Below are 20,136 nucleotides of genomic sequence, written 5' to 3'. Positions count from 1 at the left end.
CATGATTTTAAATTGTAGATAGTTTAGAGTATGGGTTTTTAAAGTGTGTTGAAAATCATTCCAAGCAGTTCGGGCATTAAAATAAAAGGCTGACTTTACAAATTCAGACTGTACTCGGGGGACATTAAGCATACCTTAAGCTGAGGAGACTCAGGTCCTTCAATGTGTGCAATAGACTGCTGCAGTAGTTTTACCAATATAGTAGCCAGCATCCTCTTTTTTGCCGTTGTATGCTGGGAGGGTAACATCAACTCAAGGGACACAAAGTGAACAAGTTGGTGAGGAAGGCTAGCTCTGTAGTGGGAGTTGAGCTGGTCAAACTAAAGGTGGTGGCAGAAAGAAGGATGATAAAGAAGCTGGTCGCTAACCTGGAGAACCCCTCCTACCCTTTCTATGAGGAGCTAGTCAAGATGAGGAGCACGTTCAGCCACAGACTCATACCACCCTGACACTCCTCTAAACGCCTTGGCCAGTCCTTTGTGTCAGTGGCCATCAGGCTCTACAACCAAGGCCATGGACTGCTTACTGCAGCTGGAGAATTAACGACAGTAGAACTTGGGAACTATTAGAAATGTCTGATTCTTAACCACTAAACCCTACACAGACTATAATGTATATTATGGCCAGTAGGGAAGACAGACCCTCATCTTCACCTTTGTGTATACCGTTGAATATTATTTATAGTTTATATTCAGATTAAATGTTTTATTGCCTGTATTTATTTTTACATATATATTATGACAGATGGGGTATCAGACCCTCATCATCATTGTGATATAAGGTAGTAGCTTTCTGACAATGGCTTCATAGATAAACTAATACTGTGAGGTTCGCCTGTTCCCTGGACCTTTAATTCCCTGTCTCCTCACCTCACCAGCCCCCACCCACTCGCTCCGTTCCTTTAAGGTACTTTGTTGATTTATTGCATTCCCTGCCTCGCTCCGTTCCTTTAAGGTACTGTGAGGATTCTGTGTTGATTGGTCCTTGCCGAACACACACTTCTAAGTCAAGTATCAATTACCATCACGCACCTGATGGGTGTTCTAATTAGCGCCCCAGAGGGCTTTAAATACCTGGACTTCCCCTCCAGTCCTTGTCGGGTCGTTCTCTATCTGTAGGCTCCTACGGGAGTTTCTGTATCTGTATTCTGTATGCTGGTTCTTCTCCGGCGTGAGACGAGGTGCCAGCCATCGCCACCTGTCTCCAGACCCCCGAGCCGGCGCGCTACTACTCCAGACGCACATCGCTCCCTATCCTACGGGGGGATGCGCGCTCTTCAAGCCGACGCGCCCCACTCCAGACGTCTAGCTGGCGCGCTACTACTCCAGACGCACATCGCTCCCTATCCTACGGGGGGATGCGCGCTCTTCAAGCCGACGCGCCCCACTCCAGACGTCTAGCTGGCGCGCTACTACTCCAGACGCACATCGCTCCCTATCCTACGGGGGGATGCGCGCTCTTCAAGCCGACGCGCCCCACTCCAGACGTCTAGCTGGCGCGCTACTACTCCAGACGCACATCGCTCCCTATCCTACGGGGGGATGCGCGCTCTTCAAGCCGACGCGCCCCACTCCAGACGTCTAGCTGGCGCGCTACTACTCCAGACGCACATCGCTCCCTATCCTACGGGGGGATGCGCGCTCTTCAAGCCGACGCGCCCCACTCCAGACGTCTAGCCGGCGCGCTACTACTCCAGACGCGCATCGCTTCCTAATCCTCTACGGGAGGATGCGTCTCTCCGAGCCGGCGCGCTCTTCTCCAGACGCGCTCCACTCCAGACCCCCGAGCCGGCGCGCTCTTCTAGCCGACGCGCTACTACTCCAGACGCGCATCGCTTCCTAATTCTCTACGGGAGGATGCGTCTCTCCGAGCCGGCGCGCTCTCCGAGCCGGCGCGCTCTTCAAGCCGACGCGCCCTACTCCAGACGTCTAGCCGGCGCGCTACTACTCCAGACGCGCATCGCTTCCTAATTCTCTACGGGAGGATGCGTCTCTCCGAGCCGGCACGCTCCACTCCAGACCCCGAGCCGGCGCGCTCTTCTAGCCGGCGCGCTCCTACTCCATCCCTGTAAGCAGCTCTGGCCCTCGCCCTGTCCAAGGCCTTAACCCTGTTTTCTCTGTCCCTGTCTCCAGCCCGCCTCCCCGGGCCTCTGTCCCTGTTCCCCTCTCCAGTGCCCCTGTTCCTGCCCTGTCCTTTGCCCTGGCCCTGTCCTTTAGCCTTAGCCCCTTAGCCTGCTCGCCTCTTAAAGGCACAGTGCCTATTTTCCCTAATTCTTGTTTCCAGTATTTTGTGTTCTCCCTTAAAGGGACAGTGCCGCTTTTTGTTTGTATTCAATAAATGCCCTGTTCTTGGCTTACTCTCATACCTGTCTTGTGTTGTGCGATTGGGGTCGGTTACAAACCATAACAAATACCTATGTTAATTTTGAAATGCCAAAGCAGAAGAGCTGCATTACAAAACAGGAATGTTTGTGGGTAATTGCATGTGATAAACAACTATACCTCAACAATTAATGGCTCCTGGCCAATGTTCCAAAGCAGAAGAGCAGCATTACAAAACAGGCATGTTTGTCGTCAATTGCTGTCTACAATGATTTATTGCAGGTATTAAACAACTGTACCGCAAAAATGAATGGATCATGGCCAATGTTCTGATGGAGAGATTAAGGCATGACAGGATGGATTCCTTGAAACACGTCAGAAGTGGCAGTTCTGGTTTGGAGTTGGGTGACGTTGTCAAAAGGGCAAAGGCTGCGAGTGTAAGGAAGTTGGTGAATAAACTGAATAACTGAAAGTGATGAATGATAACGTTCAGAAGATAATGGGGGTATTTCCAGCCACCAAACTTGACAGAAGCAATGGTCAAGTTCCATGAATCTGCCGTGACATCATGTGGGTCATGTGAGGAGTTCAAAATGCAACACAGTCGGTTGATGCCTTCTAGCCATTACCGCCCTGTCTTTGGCAACATTACCGTAAGTATAGGACCGGTAACCAACTAACCATAACCTGTTAGCTAGCAACATCCTTGCGATGTGGCAGTCCTTACATCAGCATTTTATCTGCCTCTTTTCTATGTTTCCCCCTCGAAATGCTCAAATATGTGTGGTCCATGCTCAAACTATTGAGACACTAGGGCAAGTGTTACCAAGACAGGAAGGTAATGGCTAGAAGGCATCCACAGGCACGTGCACACATAGAGGCCAAGGGGTGCCTGAGCACCTGCCTTTTTGAGCCTCATCAAAAAAGTGCCCTTTTTGAAAAAACATTTTCTTTTTTTTTTTTTTACTGTTACGCATATAGACTGCCCTTCCAACTGAAAAATGTCAGGATAGAATCAAAATATTAGGTAAAGAGAGAGAGATGCCCCATATTCCATTGCAGTTTGCACGGCCTCCTCAGCATGCCTCTCCGCGGACCTATATATTTTATGCATAGCGTGGGTGTTGATGATGATCATGATAGAAACCGCTGTTGAATGCTGGTATTACACTCATTGAGGGACACAAAGAAGTCAAGTCCGATGGGATTTGGGAATCTCAAATACAAATCGGGATTGGAATAAAAAATGCATTTATATTAAACAATACAGAATATACAGCACTTCTTGGGGTCTGTAGGGTAAGCACTTATTCCCTCCCCCCTGAACATTTATGGAGATGTATGGGCCTTTTAAGTCAGTGATAAAAGTGTCTTTCAAGGATAAGTGAGCTCCTGCACTGATTATTATAGTTCAATATTCAATATTTGATCACCAAAACCCCCCAAAAAGCATAAAAAGGGGGGCCCCCGCCCGAAAAGGGCCCTTACAAATCGCGCTTGTGCGCTACGCGCGCTCGCTTAATATATACACACAAGTGTAGTGCCCTTTTCAGCCTTTGAGCACCTGCCCCTCTAAAGTCCTGTGCACGTCCCTGGTGAGAACCTATAGAGAACAAACCTATAGACCTGTTCGCTGTATACAAAGAGCAAATCAGCAATACCAACTGAGTCACGTGACTATGTTGCCCCATACCTGCGTGAGCTGCTGCGGTAAAAAAAAGATTTTTTTAGACTGCACTTCTAACTGAAAAATGTCAGGATAGAATCAAAATATTAGGTAAAGAGAGAGAGAGGGATGCCCCGTATTCCATTGCAGTTTGCATGGCCTCCTCAGCATGCCTCTCCGCGGACCTATATATTTACTAGTACAAGTACACAATGCAAACAAATGCAAAGATGAGTTAGAGAGGTAGTGCAAATCTTTTACTAATAAATAGATACAATATGGTGTAGTGTTAAAAAAGTGTTTAAAGTGAATGTTAAAGGTGAGTGTTATTCCATACACATGGAATATGTATCTCGATACGATAGAGAGCTGCACACATTGTGAAAACAAAGAACAATTTACAGCCTAATAGAGGCCTTGCACAGAGTGTTTAGAATGCCCATTTCTCCTTGTTAGGGACCAAGCAGTGAGGAAACAGGAGTTGTAGATGAAAACTGGGTATATTAAACAATACAGAATATACAGCACTTCTTGGGGTCTGTAGGGTAAGCACTTATTCCCTCCCCCCTGAACATTGTGACAGAGATTAATGCAGTCTAAACAGTCATAAATCTTTTATTCAACTTCAGCCCTGATCATAACCATTTTTATTTTTAGATTTTTTTGTAATGTCAGATAAAAAAGGAAATACTCCCACTTTTCTGAAAATAGTTGGTGTTAAATCTGACATTACAAAAAAGCCATCAAAATCTGTGTTGTTGCTAATCATTGACACATGCCTAGCCTGTAATAATCCCCCCAGAAAAATTTACTTTGCATTTGACATATTGAAAATATTTAACTTTTTGTGTGTTTTTTTTAACAATAATTTGTGATGCCATCACACAAACTGGCATTTAAAGGGTAAAAATTCAAAAATGTATATATGTTTTCTTTTCTTTTTTACAATAATTTGTGATGCCCATCACAAACACTGGAATTTAAAGGGTAAAATTTCAAAGATTCCTGCACCAGAATGCAGGAAATTAAGTCTTTGTAACAAAATAATTGTGGTACTTGGAGAGCCAGCTACGTTCTCAGGTGGTACTTGGTGTAAAAAGTTTGAGAACCACTGCTATAGAGGATACTTTGTAGGACATGACCTCGAGAACATTTGAACCTGTTTGGGGAGTGATTTCACACAGACACAACCAGGTATGAGGAAGATATGGATGGTGGTTTACCATTGTATCTTTGTTCCTGGATTGTAGCCAGCTCTTCATACCAACTCTTACATAACATACATAACACACACACACACACACACACACACACACACACACACACACACACACACACACACACACACACACACACACACACACACATTTTATGCATAGCGTGGGTGGTGATGATGATGATGATGATAGAAACCGCTGTGGCCCATACAGTTGAATGCTGGTATTATTGAGGGACACGAAGAAGTCAAGTCCGATGGGACTTGGGATTCTCAAATACAAATCGGGATTGGAATAAAAAATGCATTTATATTAAACAATACAGAATATACAGCACTTCTTGGGGTCTGTAGGGTAAGCACTTATTCCCTCCCCCCTGAACATTTATGGAGATGTATGGGCCTTTTAAGTCAGTGATAAAAGTGTCTTTCAAGGATAAGTGAGCTCCTGCACTGATTATTATAGTTCAATATTCAATATTTGATCACCAAAACCCCCCAAAAAGCATAAAAAGGGGGCCCCCCGCCCTTAAAAATTGCGCTTGCGCGCTACGCGCGCTCGGTTAATATATACACACAAGTGTAGTGCCCTTTTCAGCCTTTGAGCACCTGCCCCTATAAAGTCCTGTGCACATCCCTGTGTGTGTGTGTGTGTGTGTGTGTGTGTGTGTGTGTGTGTGTGTGTGTGTGTGTGTGTGTGTGTGTGTGTGTGTGTGTGTGTGTGTGTGTGTGTGTGTGTGTGTGTGTGTGTGTGTGTGTGTGTGTGTGTGTGTGTGTGTGTGTGTGTGTGTGTGTGTGTGTGTGTGTGTGTGTGTGTGTGTGTGAGAGTGAGAGAGAATGAAGGACAATTGCTTGCTGTGTGAGAGAGAGAGAGAGAGAGAGAGAGAGAGAGAGAGAGAGAGAGAGAGAGAGAGAGAGAGAAAGAGAGAGAGAGAATTAAGTACATTTGCTGAAATACAGTTGTTCTTAATTTTCTCACTTGCTATGTGAGAATGTTAGTTATTATGTTCTCAATGCCCCTTGCATTGTATGAGTTGTGTGGAAGCGTTTGCTAGTTCTAGTGCTACCCCTTTGTACATTGTGGCTGTGTCTGACAAAAGTTAACAATCAATAATGGTATTAGGAATACATTTGCCTCCTGCGTGAACTGTGCATAGCTGAATAGACTGTATTTTAACGCCGGTCATATGGTGGTACTTGGAGAGCCAGCTACGTTCTCAGGTGGTACTTGGTGTAAAAAGTTTGAGAACCACTGCTATAGAGGATACTTTGTAGGACATGACCTCGAGAACATTTGAACCTGTTTGGGGAGTGATTTCACACAGACACAACCAGGTATGAGGAAGATATGGATGGTGGTTTGTTCCTTCCTTGTTCCTTTGTTCCTGGATTGTAGCCAGCTCTTCATACCAACTCTTGTTACTCTTACATAACATACATACACACACACACACACACACACACACACACACACACACATATTTTATGCATAGCGTGGGTGGTGATGATGATGATGATAGAAACCGCTGTGGCCCATACAGTTGAATGCTGGTATTATTGAGGGACACGAAGAAGTCAAGTCCGATGGGACTTGGGAATCTCAAATACAAATCGGGATTGGAATAAAAAATGCATTTATATTAAACAATACAGAATATACAGCACTTCTTGGGGTCTGTAGGGTAAGCACTTATTCCCTCCCCCCTGAACATTTATGGAGATGTATGGGCCTTTTAAGTCAGTGATAAAAGTGTCTTTCAAGGATAAGTGAGCTCCTGCACTGATTATTATAGTTCAATATTTGATCACCAAAACCCCCCAAAAAGCATAAAAAGGGGGCCCTCCCACCCAAAAAGGGCCCCCAGAAATCGGGTTTGCGCAATGCACGCACACAGGCCTATAGTGCCCTTTTCAGCCTTTGAGCACAGTCTGCCCCTCTAAAGTCCTGTGCACGTCCCTGCTGTCTGAGATCAGTCAGTCCACCATGCGCCACAGAAAACGAGTAGGGTATATCTGCAGAGCCACAGAGCCCAACGTCTGGGCGGGGCTTCGTGGCGTGGACGTGGCTTGAGGCGGGGCTTCGTGGCGTGGACGTGGCTTGAGGCGGGGCTTCGTGGGCGTGGACGTGGCTTGAGGCGGGGCTTCGTGGCGTGGACGTGGCTTGTGGCATGGACCTGGCTTTGCACTACTGCGCATGCGGATGGGGGGGGGGGACGCCAAACAGCCTGCAAACTACCTGGCGTTCTATCGTCACACTCTAAGACAAACTCTAACCTTAACCAACTTCGAAGAGTGCCTAAGCTTAACCAGTGTAGAAACAGGCGTCGGCCAATCAGAGAGCGTCTCCAAGAAATGCGGCTTGGTTTGGTATTCACGCGAGCGAGAGAGCCCCCCCTCATCCGCATGCGCAGTAGTGCAAAGCCAGGTCCATGCCACAAGCCACGTCCACGCCACGAAGCCCCGCCCAGACGTTGGGCTCTGTGGCTCTGCAGATATGCTATTGGAAGCATAGCCTGAAAATCTCATTCAAATTGACCACTGGGGGGCGCTACAATTATTTGAAAGGTCAGAACTCCTATACACTGACAGGGCTAGATCCACAAAGAATGGATTGCACGGTGCTAATTGCACCCTTACTTACAATTCATTGTGAATTGAAAATGGGGGACCCTGATGTAAACAAGACGAAAGTCTTTCTCTGGTCTGCATCCCCTTAACAATTGTGTGTATTGAGCCGTACTGTATTGTACCCATTCTGCAATCTGTTAATACAATTTTCATTCAATCAATCACTTGTGCGGTTCCTACATTGTATAGGAAATTAAATTAAGAAAATAAACATTTAAACAACTGTGTCTTTATCTTCCGACAAATCTTTATTGTATTATTACTGTATTGTATTGTATGGGCGGGAAAGGAGGAAATAAATCATCATCAACTGAAAATAAACAAACATGTCAAACAAAAAGTTCAAGTTCAAGTTCAAGTTCTTTAATAGTTGTCATACAGAAGTACAGAATACTTTCATACAAAATGCTTCTTACTGTTACGCTCCAGAGACTGTGCTAGACAAGATAGTATCAAATAACATAATAACATAATATAGCATGAATTTAGAAGAAGAAAAATGAGGTCACAGTGTTCGGTATAGACATATGTACAATGTTCTGAGTTACCATATAATATACAATACACAATACTATGCAGTGTACTAATGTACAGTACTATCTAGTGCAAAGCAGAAATGGGATGAGGTACAATTTTAGGTACAATTTACAGTAAGGTGTACGAGTTGTAGTGCAATCCTTCATCCATAAATATAAAGTGTGGGGAGTGGGTGCTACAGTGTGTTTGTTTAAAGTGGGTGTGTGCTATAAAGTGTGTGGAGTGGGTGCTACAGTGTGTTTGTTTAAAGTGAGTGTGTGCGTGTGGATGTGTGTGCTATGTGCGTTTGGTGGTTGTTGTTGTGTAGTGTTCATTCATTGTTCGTTTAGCAGCCTGATGGCCTGGGGATAGAAGCTTCTTCTGAGTCTTTCTGTGCTCGCCTTGAGACTCCGGTATCGCTTGCCTGACCGCAGCAGTTCAAAGAGGCAGTTGTTCGGGTGACTGGAGTCTTTAATGATTCTCTTAGCCTTGCCCTTGCAACGCTTGTTGTAAATGTTCTGGAGGGTGGGGAGCCCCCCTCCAATTGTGCGTTCGGCTGAACGTGTCACTCTTTGTAGTCTGCTTCGGTCTTGTGCAGTGCTATTCCCAAACCAGGAGGTGATGTTGCCGGTCAAGATGCTCTCTATTGTACATGAGTAGAAGTTCTTAAGGATCTTCTGGCTGACTTGGAACTTCCTTAGGCGCCTGAGGAAGTAGAGGCGTTGTCGTGCCTTCTTCACAACACTGTCAATGTGTGTGGTCCATGTCAAGTCCTCGGATATGTAGGCTCCGAGGTACTTAAAGCTGTTGACTCTCTCAACCGGTGCCCCGTCGATGCTGAGGGGGCTGTAGTCCTTGACCCCCGACCTCCTGAAGTCCACAATCATCTCCTTTGTTTTGCTGACGTTCAGGGAGAGGCTGTTTTCCTGGCACCATCCCGCCAGGACCTTGACCTCTTCCAGGTAGGCCCTCTCGTCGTTGGCAGAGATCAGGCCCACCACCACTGTGTCGTCAGCAAATTTGATGATTGTATTGCTACTCCGCTGAGCCACACAGTCGTGTGTGTACAGGGAGTAGAGGAGGGGACTCAGAACACAGCCCTGGGGGGCCCCTATGTTGAGGGTGATGGATGAGGAGGTGCAGTTGCCTGCTCTCACCACCTGGGGTCTGCCAGTCAGGAAGTCCAAGACCCACTGGCAGAGGTCATAGCCCAAGCTCAGGTCCCTGAGCTTGGCTATGAGTATGGAGGGGACTATGGTATTGAATGCCGAGCTGTAGTCGATGAATAGCATTCTCACATAGTTCCCCTGCCTCTTGTCCAGGTGTGATGCTGCTGTGTGCAGCACATGGGATATGGCGTCCTCCGTGGACCTGTTGGGGCGGTATGCAAATTGCAGGGGGTCCATGTTGATGGGGAGGGAGGAGCAGATGTAGCCCTTTACTAGCTTCTCAAAGCACTTCATGGCTATGGAGGTGAGAGCTACAGGGCGGTAGTCGTTGAGGCAAGCAGGCTTGGATTTTTTGGGTATAGGGGTAATAGTGGACTTCTTCAGGCAGGTGGGGATGACAGCCTGTTCTAAGGACAGGTTAAATATGTCAGTGAATACTGGGGCCAGTTGGTCGGCACAGACTTTTAGGACGCGGCCGGGGATGCCGTCCGGACCTGCTGCCTTCCTGATATTCACTTTTTTAAAGGTCCGCCTCACCTCATGCTCTGTTACCCTGAACACTGCGCCTCCATCAGCAGCCGACCCCCCCCCCCCCCATTGCCGTGGCTTGTGAGCTGGTGTTGTTATTACCAGCATCAAACCTCGCATAGAAGGTATTGAGGTCATTTGCTAAGGAGATGTCACTGTTCAGTTTGAGGGAGGCGCCTTTGTAGTCTGTCATCGTTTTGAGCCCCTGCCACATAGCTCTAGAGTCAGCTTGTTCAAACTGGAGTTCAATTTTATCCCTGTAGCGCCGTTTGGCCTCTGACACTGTCCTCCTTACGTTGTATCGCGCCACCTTGTGGTCATTCATGTTGCCTGCCACTAGGCCGTCGTTGTATGCTTTGGTGCGCTCTCTCAGAGCTTCACGGACGGATTTGTCTACCCAGGGTTTTTGATTTGGGTAAACTTTCATTTTGGTAGTGGGGATTGTTTCTTTCACCCTAGTACAAACATAGTCCAGCACTGTTTCCGTGTAGACATTAATGTTATCTGTGTCGCGGAACACATTCCAGTCTGTGTAGTGAAACACTGACCGGAGCGTCTCCTCTGACGTCAAATCCCATTTCTGCACCTCTCGCGAGACTACAGGAGTACTTTTAATTCTCTGTTTGTACTTTGGTGAAAGAAAGATGGACGCGTGATCTGATTTACCAAAGCCACTATCAGAATGAGCCTTGTAGCCACCTTTAAATTGTGTGTAACAGTGATCTAGGATGTTACCGCCTCTGGTGTTGCAAGTCACATGCTGATAGAAGTCAGGCAATACCTTTCTCGGATTGGCGCTATTGAAATCTCCCAGCACTAAAATGGCGGCGTTAACATTCGCCACTTGTATTCTATTTACCTCGTCGTGGAAAGGTTACAACTGACACTTAAACTGACACTGATATTTTAAAAGAACCATTTTAACCCCCATTTACTTTACCAAACCAATCAATAATCTGTAGAAATTATAAAGAAAGAATAATGATTAGAAATAATTCTACAGAATACAAATGTTAATATGAACATGATGTGGTGTAGCAGCAACATAATGCTATTCCTTCAAAACCTCGTTCACCACAATTACAGTATTATTAGTAAATACAATTAACATTACAGTACTACTCAATAAAGCAAGACATTCTTCCCTTACGCAACATTAACCTTACTATACGTTTGAACATGATCAGTTAAAAATGTTGATGTAAATTTAAAAAAGAAAAGGGAAAAAAGAGATATATATATACAGCCAAATTACCACCAAATTCCAATTAGAGTGGAATATTTAAAAGCTATATTCCATAAAAGATTACATAAAAAAATCTCTTAATAATGGGTGAATAATTCTGACATGAAATGAATCAATGTCACTGTCTGTGTGTATGAATTAGCTGCATGTTTCACGTCACTTCATTACACCTGTTGCCCCTTAAAAAAGATTTCAACTAAATAGTGATAAAAAAAAAAGAAGATTGTGTGAAACAAAGCTTTCTATTTTACATTTGTGTGGATTTGGAATAATGTAGATACGTGGTGTAATATGTAGCCAGCAATTCTCCAAGTGAAAATGGAAGATAGCCACCAAATTGATGTTGACCTGCAGTCCTGTCTGTATGAATAACCAGTGACATGCTGTTTTGTGCCTGAAAAGGAACGTTTCTTAATCCTTATAGGCCGAGGGGCCAAAGTACAGTACAGCCAAACTACACGGAGGAGAACGGCCACGATCTGAGTCTGGAATCAGATATTTTTTTCATCGTCGTTTTACAGAACTGACGCTGAATAAAGTGTGGGTGTGTTTGATTGAGGGAGTGACTAGGGCAGGCAAAACCTTACTTAACCCTTTCACTACCACACTACAGAAGGCTAACCCTTTCACTACCACACTAACCGTCTGTAGTGTGTAGTGTGGTAGTGAAAGGGTTAACCTTCTGTACTGTGGTTGTGAAAGGGTTAACCCTTTGTCGTGTGGCAGTGAAAGGGTTAAGCATAATCCAAAGGTGTGGTTCAAAGAGGGGACAGGGGAGCAGTTGATGGAGTGGAATAAGGAATGTAATGGGAAATATTAAAGGACAAAACGATGAGCCATTCTGAGTCATTATTACTGTAATAATAGAAAGGTTTATTTCACCGTGGCCACAATGAAAGTTCAGTTTACAGTCAGAGACAACATGTTCACACAGTAGCATCTGGCCATAAAGTGACCAAGAGCTCTAGTCACACGTATATTAAATACACAATTGAAATGACGTCCAGACTAGACACCCAGACAGGTAAACAAAGTCTGCCCAAAGGAGAATCAGCCTTGGCGGTGTTGTTTGTTATGTGGAATGCTAAACAATCCTTGCTAGGAGAGGAAAAGATTAGGTCAAAAGTCATCCTCTCCCCACATTAAAGGGACAGTAGTGACTGCCAGTATCTGAGCACATTACATAGCTGGTCAGAGTGAACCAGTCAAGCTGTCTATAATGACATGATAACATATTCCATGACAGGAACATTTTACATTTGTAGGGAAATATTAGCCGCAACAGCGTCCCACTGAGGTAAAGCAAAACCATCAGTAGGTTATGGGTGGATCAAAGCCTGTGAGCCGCCCGCTGAGCTTAGGCAAAGTCACACTCTTTCGTCTCGTCGGACTTCATCACGAACTTGAACGAGCAGGCCTTCCTGTCCACCACCAGGTCACACTCAGGGGGCACCTCTTCACCGCTTGGGCTGGGGAGCCTGAGAAGAAGAGACGTCGATAACATGAGAAATGAGGCAAATAAGGGAATCGAAAGGAGCTGGAAACAGGACAAACAGCTGAAGGAGGGGTTGGTTGTGATATTAACCCTTTCACTACCACACTACGAAAGGTTGACCTTTTCACTAAGTGTGGTAGTGAAAGGTTAACCGTCTGTAGTGTGGTAGTGAAAGGGTTAACCGTCTGTAGTGTGGTAGTAAAAGGTTAACCGTCTGTAGTGTGGTAGTGAAAGGTTAACCGTCTGTAGTGTGGTAGTGAAAGGTTAACCGTCTGTAGTGTGGTAGTGAAAGGTTAACCATCTGCAGTGTGGTGGTGAAAGGTTAACCGTCTGTAGTGTGGTAGTGAAAGGTTAACCGTCTGTAGTGTGGTAGTGAAAGGTTAACCGTCTGTAGTGTGGTAGTGAAAGGTTAACCGTCTGTAGTGTGGTAGTGAAAGTGTTAACCGTCTGTAGTGTGGTAGTGAAAGGTTAACCGTCTGTAGTGTGGTAGTGAAAGGTTAACCGTCTGTAGTGTGGTAGTGAAAGTGTTAACCGTCTGTAGTGTGGTAGTGAAAGGTTAACCGTCTGTAGTGTGGTGGTGAAAGGTTAACCGTCTGTAGTGTGGTAGTGAAAGGTTAACCGTCTGTAGTGTGGTAGTGAAAAGTTAACCGTCTGTAGTGTGGTAGTGAAAGGTTAACCGTCTGTAGTGTGGTAGTGAAAGGTTAACCGTCTGTAGTGTGGTAGTGAAAGGTTAACCGTCTGTAGTGTGGTAGTGAAAGGTTAACCGTCTGTAGTGTGGTAGTGAAAGGTTAACCGTCTGTAGTGTGGTAGTGAAAAGTTAACCGTCTGTAGTGTGGTAGTGAAAGGTTAACCGTCTGTATTGTGGTAGTGAAAGGTTAACCGTCTGTATTGTGGTAGTGAAAGTGTTAACCGTCTGTAGTGTGGTAGTGAAAGGTTAACCGTCTGCAGTGTGGTAGTGAAAGGTTAACCGTCTGTAGTGTGGTAGTGAAAGTGTTAACCGTCTGTAGTGTGGTAGTGAAAGGTTAACCATCTGTAGTGTGGTGGTGAAAGGTTAACCGTCTGTAGTGTGGTAGTGAAAGGTTAACCGTCTGTAGTGTGGTAGTGAAAGGTTAACCGTCTGTAGTGTGGTAGTGAAAAGTTAACCGTCTGTAGTGTGGTAGTGAAAGGTTAACCGTCTGTAGTGTGGTAGTGAAAGGTTAACCGTCTGTAGTGTGGTAGTGAAAGGTTAACCGTCTGTAGTGTGGTAGTGAAAGGTTAACCGTCTGTAGTGTGGTAGTGAAAGGTTAACCGTCTGTAGTGTGGTAGTGAAAGGTTAACCGTCTGTAGTGTGGTAGTGAAAAGTTAACCGTCTGTAGTGTGGTAGTGAAAGGTTAACCGTCTGTATTGTGGTAGTGAAAGGTTAACCGTCTGAAGTGTGGTAGTGAAAGTGTTAACCGTCTGTAGTGTGGTAGTGAAAGGTTAACCGTCTGCAGTGTGGTAGTGAAAGGTTAACCGTCTGTAGTGTGGTAGTGAAAGGTTAACCGTCTGTAGTGTGGTAGTGAAAGGTAAACCGTCTGTAGTGAAAGGTTAACCGTCTGTAGTGTGGTAGTGAAAGGTTAACCGTCTGTAGTGTGGTAGTGAAAGGTTAACCGTCTGTAGTGTGGTAGTGAAAGGTTAACCGTCTGTAGTGTGGTAGTAAAAGGTTAACCGTCTGTAGTGTGGTAGTGAAAGGTTAACCGTCTGTAGTGTGGTAGTGAAAGGTTAACCGTCTGTAGTGTGGTAGTGAAAGGTTATCCTTCTATAGTGTGGTAGTGAAAGGTTAACCGTCTGTAGTGTGGTAGTGAAAGGTTAACCGTCTGTAGTGTGGTAGTGAAAGGGTTAACCGTCTGTAGTGTGGTAGTGAAAGGTTAACCGTCTGTAGTGTGGTAGTGAAAGGTTAACCGTATGTAGTGTGGTAGTGAAAGGTTAACCGTCTGTAGTGTGGTAGTGAAAGGTTAACCTTCTGTAGTGTGGTAGTGAAAGGTTAACCGTCTGTAGTGTGGTAGTGAAAGGTTATCCTTCTATAGTGTGGTAGTGAAAGGTTAACCGTCTGTAGTGTGGTAGTGAAAGTGTTAACCGTCTGTAGTGTGGTAGTGAAAGGTTAACCGTCTGCAGTGTGGTAGTGAAAGGTTAACCGTCTGTAGTGTGGTAGTGAAAGGTTAACCGTCTGCAGTGTGGTAGTGAAAGGGTTAACAGCAGTGAGGAGCATCGCGTTGAGAATGATGGTGCGAGAGTCTTACTTGTTACAGCAGCTCATGCCTTGATCGGTACAGGTACACGCCTTGCAGTCTGCTGTGACCCATTCCGAGTCAAAGGCATGCTGCTGGCCAGCCTTATCCACGCACCCTAGAACACGTCAATAATATCAGCAATACACCATGCAGCACCTGTTGGTCCTAGTACATAGCATTAGCTGATCAAATGTGGCAGCGGGTAATGGTGTGCGTGTGCACCAGTGTTGCGTTCCTCATGTCAACATGTGCATAAATGTTCCCTCGCTTAAGCACAGACTAAAGACAGTGCCTAATTGCCTCTACGAATGGGATGTAACACATTTCTTTCACAAGTTCTGTGTGAATGTATCTGAGAACGTATTTAACACACCTGAAGACCGGCGCTATTGATATGCAAAGTAGCCCAGGTGGGTACTTAGCGAGTTGGTGAGTGCAGCGCATTCCTGTGTGCACGCACGTGCCGTGCACATCCGTGCATGTGCGTGCACGCGCTTCTGCTCACAAAACTTTGGCTGCACTGCGTGCAACCGCATCACTGGTGTGCATGTGCGTGCATCCGTGCGTGTGTGTGTAGGTGTGAGCGGGTGTGTGTGTATTTGATCACTTCTGAGTCAGCAGGCAGAATGCAGTGAATACACATACAGCCTAACCCAGTCCAGTCAAGAATGACTCGGTTCGATATGTCGTGTTCTCAAAGGAGACGTCTGATAGGAATCTAAAAGATATACTAGAGGACCACAGACATACCTGTGTAGGTGCAGCAGGAGAAGGAGTGAGCACAGCAGGAGAAGGAGTGAGGTGAGAGCAGCAGGAGAAGGAGTGAGGTGAGAGCAGCAGGAGAAGGAGTGAGGTGAGAGGAGCAGGAGAAGGAGAAGGAGTGAGAGCAGCAGGAGAAGGAGTGAGGTGAGAGGAGCAGCAGAAGGAGTGAGGTGAGAGCAGCAGGAGAAGGAGTGAGGTGAGAGGAGCAGGAGAAGGAGTGAGGTGAGAGCAGCAGGAGAAGGAGTGAGGTGAGAGGAGCAGGAGAAGGTGTGAGGTGAGAGGAGCAGGAGAAGGAGTGAGGTGAGAGCAGCAGGAGAAGGAGTGAGGTGAGAGGAGCAGGAGAAGGAGTGAGGTGAGAGCAGCAGGAGAAGGAGTGAGCACAGCAGGAGAAGGAGTGAGGTGAGAGGAGCAGGAGAAGGAGTGAGGTGAGAGGAGCAGGAGAAGGAGTGAGGTGAGAGCAGCAGGAGAAGGAGTGAGGTGAGAGGAGCAGGAGAAGGAGTGAGGTGAGAGGAGCAGGAGAAGGAGTGAGGTGAGAGGAGCAGGAGAAGGAGTGAGGTGAGAGGAGCAGGAGAAGGAGTGAGGTGAGAGCAGCAGGAGAAGGAGTGAGCACAGCAGGAGAAGGAGTGAGGTGAGAGGAGCAGGAGAAGGAGTGAGGTGAGAGCAGCAGGAGAAGGAGTGAGGTGAGAGGAGCAGGAGAAGGAGTGAGGTGAGAGGAGCAGGAGAAGGAGTGAGGTGAGAGCAGCAGGAGAAGGAGTGAGGTGAGAGGAGCAGGAGAAGGAGTGAGGTGAGAGGAGCAGGAGAAGGAGTGAGGTGAGAGGAGCAGGAGAAGGAGTGAGGTGAGAGCAGCAGGAGAAGGAGTGAGGTGAGAGGAGCAGGAGAAGGAGTGAGGTGAGAGCAGCAGGAGAAGGAGTGAGGTGAGAGCAGCAGGAGAAGGAGTGAGGTGAGAGCAGCAGGAGAAGGAGTGAGGTGAGAGCAGCAGGAGAAGGAGTGAGGTGAGAGGAGCAGGAGAAGGAGTGAGGTGAGAGGAGCAGGAGAAGGAGTGAGGTGAGAGGAGCAGGAGAAGGAGTGAGGTGAGAGGAGCAGGAGAAGGAGTGAGAGCAGCAGGAGAAGGAGTGAGGTGAGAGGAGCAGGAGAAGGAGTGAGGTGAGAGGAGCAGGAGAAGGAGTGAGGTGAGAGGAGCAGGAGAAGGAGTGAGGTGAGAGGAGCAGGAGAAGGAGTGAGGTGAGAGGAGCAGGAGAAGGAGTGAGGTGAGAGCAGCAGGAGAAGGAGTGAGGTGAGAGGAGCAGGAGAAGGAGTGAGGTGAGAGGAGCAGGAGAAGGAGTGAGGTGAGAGGAGCAGGAGAAGGAGTGAGGTGAGAGCAGCAGGAGAAGGAGTGAGAGCAGCAGGAGAAGGAGTGAGGTGAGAGCAGCAGGAGAAGGTGTGAGGTGAGAGGAGCAGCAGCAGAAGGAGTGAGGTGAGAGGAGCAGGAGAAGGAGTGAGGTGAGAGGAGCAGGAGAAGGAGTGAGGTGAGAGGAGCAGGAGAAGGAGTGAGAGCAGCAGGAGAAGGAGTGAGGTGAGAGCAGCAGGAGAAGGAGTGAGGTGAGAGGAGCAGGAGAAGGAGTGAGCACAGCAGGAGAAGGAGTGAGGTGAGAGGAGCAGCAGAAGGAGTGAGGTGAGAGGAGCAGGAGAAGGAGTGAGAGCAGCAGGAGAAGGAGTGAGGTGAGAGCAGCAGGAGAAGGAGTGAGGTGAGAGCAGCAGGAGAAGGAGTGAGGTGAGAGGAGCAGGAGAAGGAGTGAGGTGAGAGCAGCAGGAGAAGGAGTGAGGTGAGAGCAGCAGGAGAAGGAGTGAGGTGAGAGGAGCAGCAGAAGGAGTGAGGTGAGAGCAGCAGGAGAAGGTGTGAGGTGAGAGCAGCAGGAGAAGGAGAAGGAGTGAGCACAGCAGGAGAAGGAGTGAGGTGAGAGGAGCAGGAGAAGGAGTGAGGTGAGAGGAGCAGGAGAAGGAGTGAGGTGAGAGGAGCAGGAGAAGGAGTGAGAGCCTCCTTCAGCACGGAATACACACAAAGCGTTTTTGGCAACTCCTTTATTCCGGCCGCAATTAGGCTCCTCTTGTGTTTGTTTTTAAATGTTTATGCATATTGTATTTATTTCCTTTTATTGTCTCTTATGGGTTTTAACATGGATGCTGCCGCCAAGTGAATTATAAAGATGGACTCGACCTGCCTGATCTCCATCAAACACTGCTCTGCACCTCCCCTCCCCTCCTGTGCCCTCCCGTCCCGTCCCCTCTTCCCCCGTCCCCCCTCCCCTCCCCTCTTCCCCCCTCCCCCCTCCCTATCCCAGTATATTATTGATGTTCTATAATGTTACCCTTAAGCACATACGTACAGTGCTTTATAACATTTTCCATTTAGTGAATGCTTTTATTGAAAGCAAGTTACATTAACATAGTTTCATAGTTTATCTTACTTGTATTGCAAATAAATGCATATAAAACAATTATCATGTCAATATAGCGAGAGGGAATCAAATAAGGATTACCAATGAGTCTCATACGAGTTTCTCATGAGATAGCACTGATGTCATATTATCTAACTATTGATTTTAGTATACAAAAGCGCACAGCTGACGCTTTTACTTCCAGGAAGCAGGATTTGTTTTCAGTTTTATTTTTGTGTGTGTATTATACTACTGTTTTACTGACCACCTCCCATTCTGTACATCTGGAGCTTGACAAAGACATACATTTTATAAAGATGAACTCGAACGGCCTGATCTCCATCGAACACTGAAAAGAATGTTCCCTTTGGAGTAATTACCCGCTCTTCATTTCAGATATTGATTGAAGATTGAAGTGAATGCTTTTATTGAAAGCATATTAATACATTAGTATTATTGACCCCTGTGGAAATCAAACCCCTTCACCCTGGCAGCGTTGGTGCAATTCCCCCACCTGTCGAGACTACTTCACTGTGATGATGCTATTGCCACAGTTCTGTTACCCCACTACTGTTTGTCCCAGCATGGTTGGGTGGACTCACCCTGAGGTGGGTGATTTATATCTTTCATCTCTAACTTTTGGGAGACGCAGTCAGATTGACACAGGACAAGCAGCCCCAGCAGACAAGCTAGCACTTGGAGGGAATTCTGAGAGAGAGAGAGAGAGAGAGAGAGAGAGAGAGAGAGAGAGAGAGAGAGAGAGAGAGAGAGAGAGAGAGAGAGAGAGAGAGAGAGAGAGAGAGAGAGAGAGAGAAAATGTAAGACAGATACATGTAAACATACACTTTTTGTATTTCTGTATGTTTTATCAACTCATCATAATGTTTGATATGATGTACGGTTTAACATTTTGGACAATGTGATCTATTTGATGGTTTTTGAAGGCTACAACCTGTGCCAAAATATCTCTAAATACTTGATCAGTGAAATGATGGCCTATACTATATACTAATCAATATCACGCCAGCCAATGTTTAAATAGGGCCTGAACGTGTACAGTAGGAGATGTTTGGATGTATCAATACATTTTGTAAAGGCTAATGAAAAGTCAAGGTGAGAGGAAAACCCTGTGGGAACTCAACAGCTAACGGTGAGGAATTTAGATGAACCCTTTCACTGCCGCACTACCGAACGGTTAACCCTTTCACTGCGACAATACACAGAAGGTTAACCGTTTCACTGCCACACAACAGCGGGTTAACCCGACCGTCGGTTGTGTGTGATAGTAAAGGGTTAACCTTCTGTCGTGTGGCAGTGAAAGGGTTACAAAGCATGGGAGTCCCAGGGGCAGCCATGACATTATTCCAAAATTCATTATACAAATCACGATTTTTATAGGAAAAGATGAAGAAAGATGCATCAATTGCCCCCCAAGTCTATACCAACATGGTAGCTCCCATACAGTATATTTACAATAGAATTCAAGGAGCAAAGTAGACAACTTACCATGTTTTGTTGCGATGTGACCTTATAGCCAACAAGAAAGCGAAGTCTTTAAGAACTCTCCGGTGGCACGGCTTTTTATCCACCTGCACACGCAGCTTATCTCCACAGGGAATCATTCAAATACAGTAGATTTAGTTTCAAGGGCGGAAGAGTAAATAGTAAATCTACAAATATGAGTTCAATAGGTCAAATTGATAACACACGAGAGAGGTCACACCTCTTTAAACAATGAGTCATCTAACCAGGATAGTGTTGTAACATTTGGTCTTTGTTCCAGTTCACAGAAAACTGCACACAAAGAAGCAGGAATACATGACTTCTTCCAATATGACCTCTTTATAGGAATGATCTTAACCATCACGAGTGTAAATAAAACAGCGGCAAAATAAACATGAAGTCAGATGTACAAAGTTATGTTTC

General features: G+C 46.2%; 1 protein-coding gene across 1 annotated transcript; it reads right to left on the bottom strand.

Annotated features, from left to right (window-relative positions):
• Window positions 1-11,232: 11,232 nt before the first annotated feature.
• Window positions 11,233-19,818, bottom strand: LOC311226387 (beta-microseminoprotein-like). Its single transcript, XM_084311818.1, has 4 exons — window positions 19,717-19,818; window positions 18,813-18,918; window positions 15,044-15,149; window positions 11,233-12,768 (listed from the first exon to the last, which is right to left on the bottom strand). Exons 1-4 carry the CDS (start codon window positions 19,717-19,719, stop codon window positions 12,648-12,650), a joined length of 336 nt encoding a protein of 111 aa, XP_084167944.1. The 5' UTR covers window positions 19,720-19,818; the 3' UTR covers window positions 11,233-12,647.
• Between the last annotated feature and the right edge of the window lie 318 nt (window positions 19,819-20,136).

The sequence above is a fragment of the Notolepis coatsorum genome (assembly GCF_963971535.1).
Source record: "Notolepis coatsorum genome assembly, chromosome: 4".
NCBI classification, from domain to species: domain Eukaryota; kingdom Metazoa; phylum Chordata; class Actinopteri; order Aulopiformes; family Paralepididae; genus Notolepis; species Notolepis coatsorum.
This window is presented reverse-complemented; position numbering and strand designations above follow the sequence as displayed.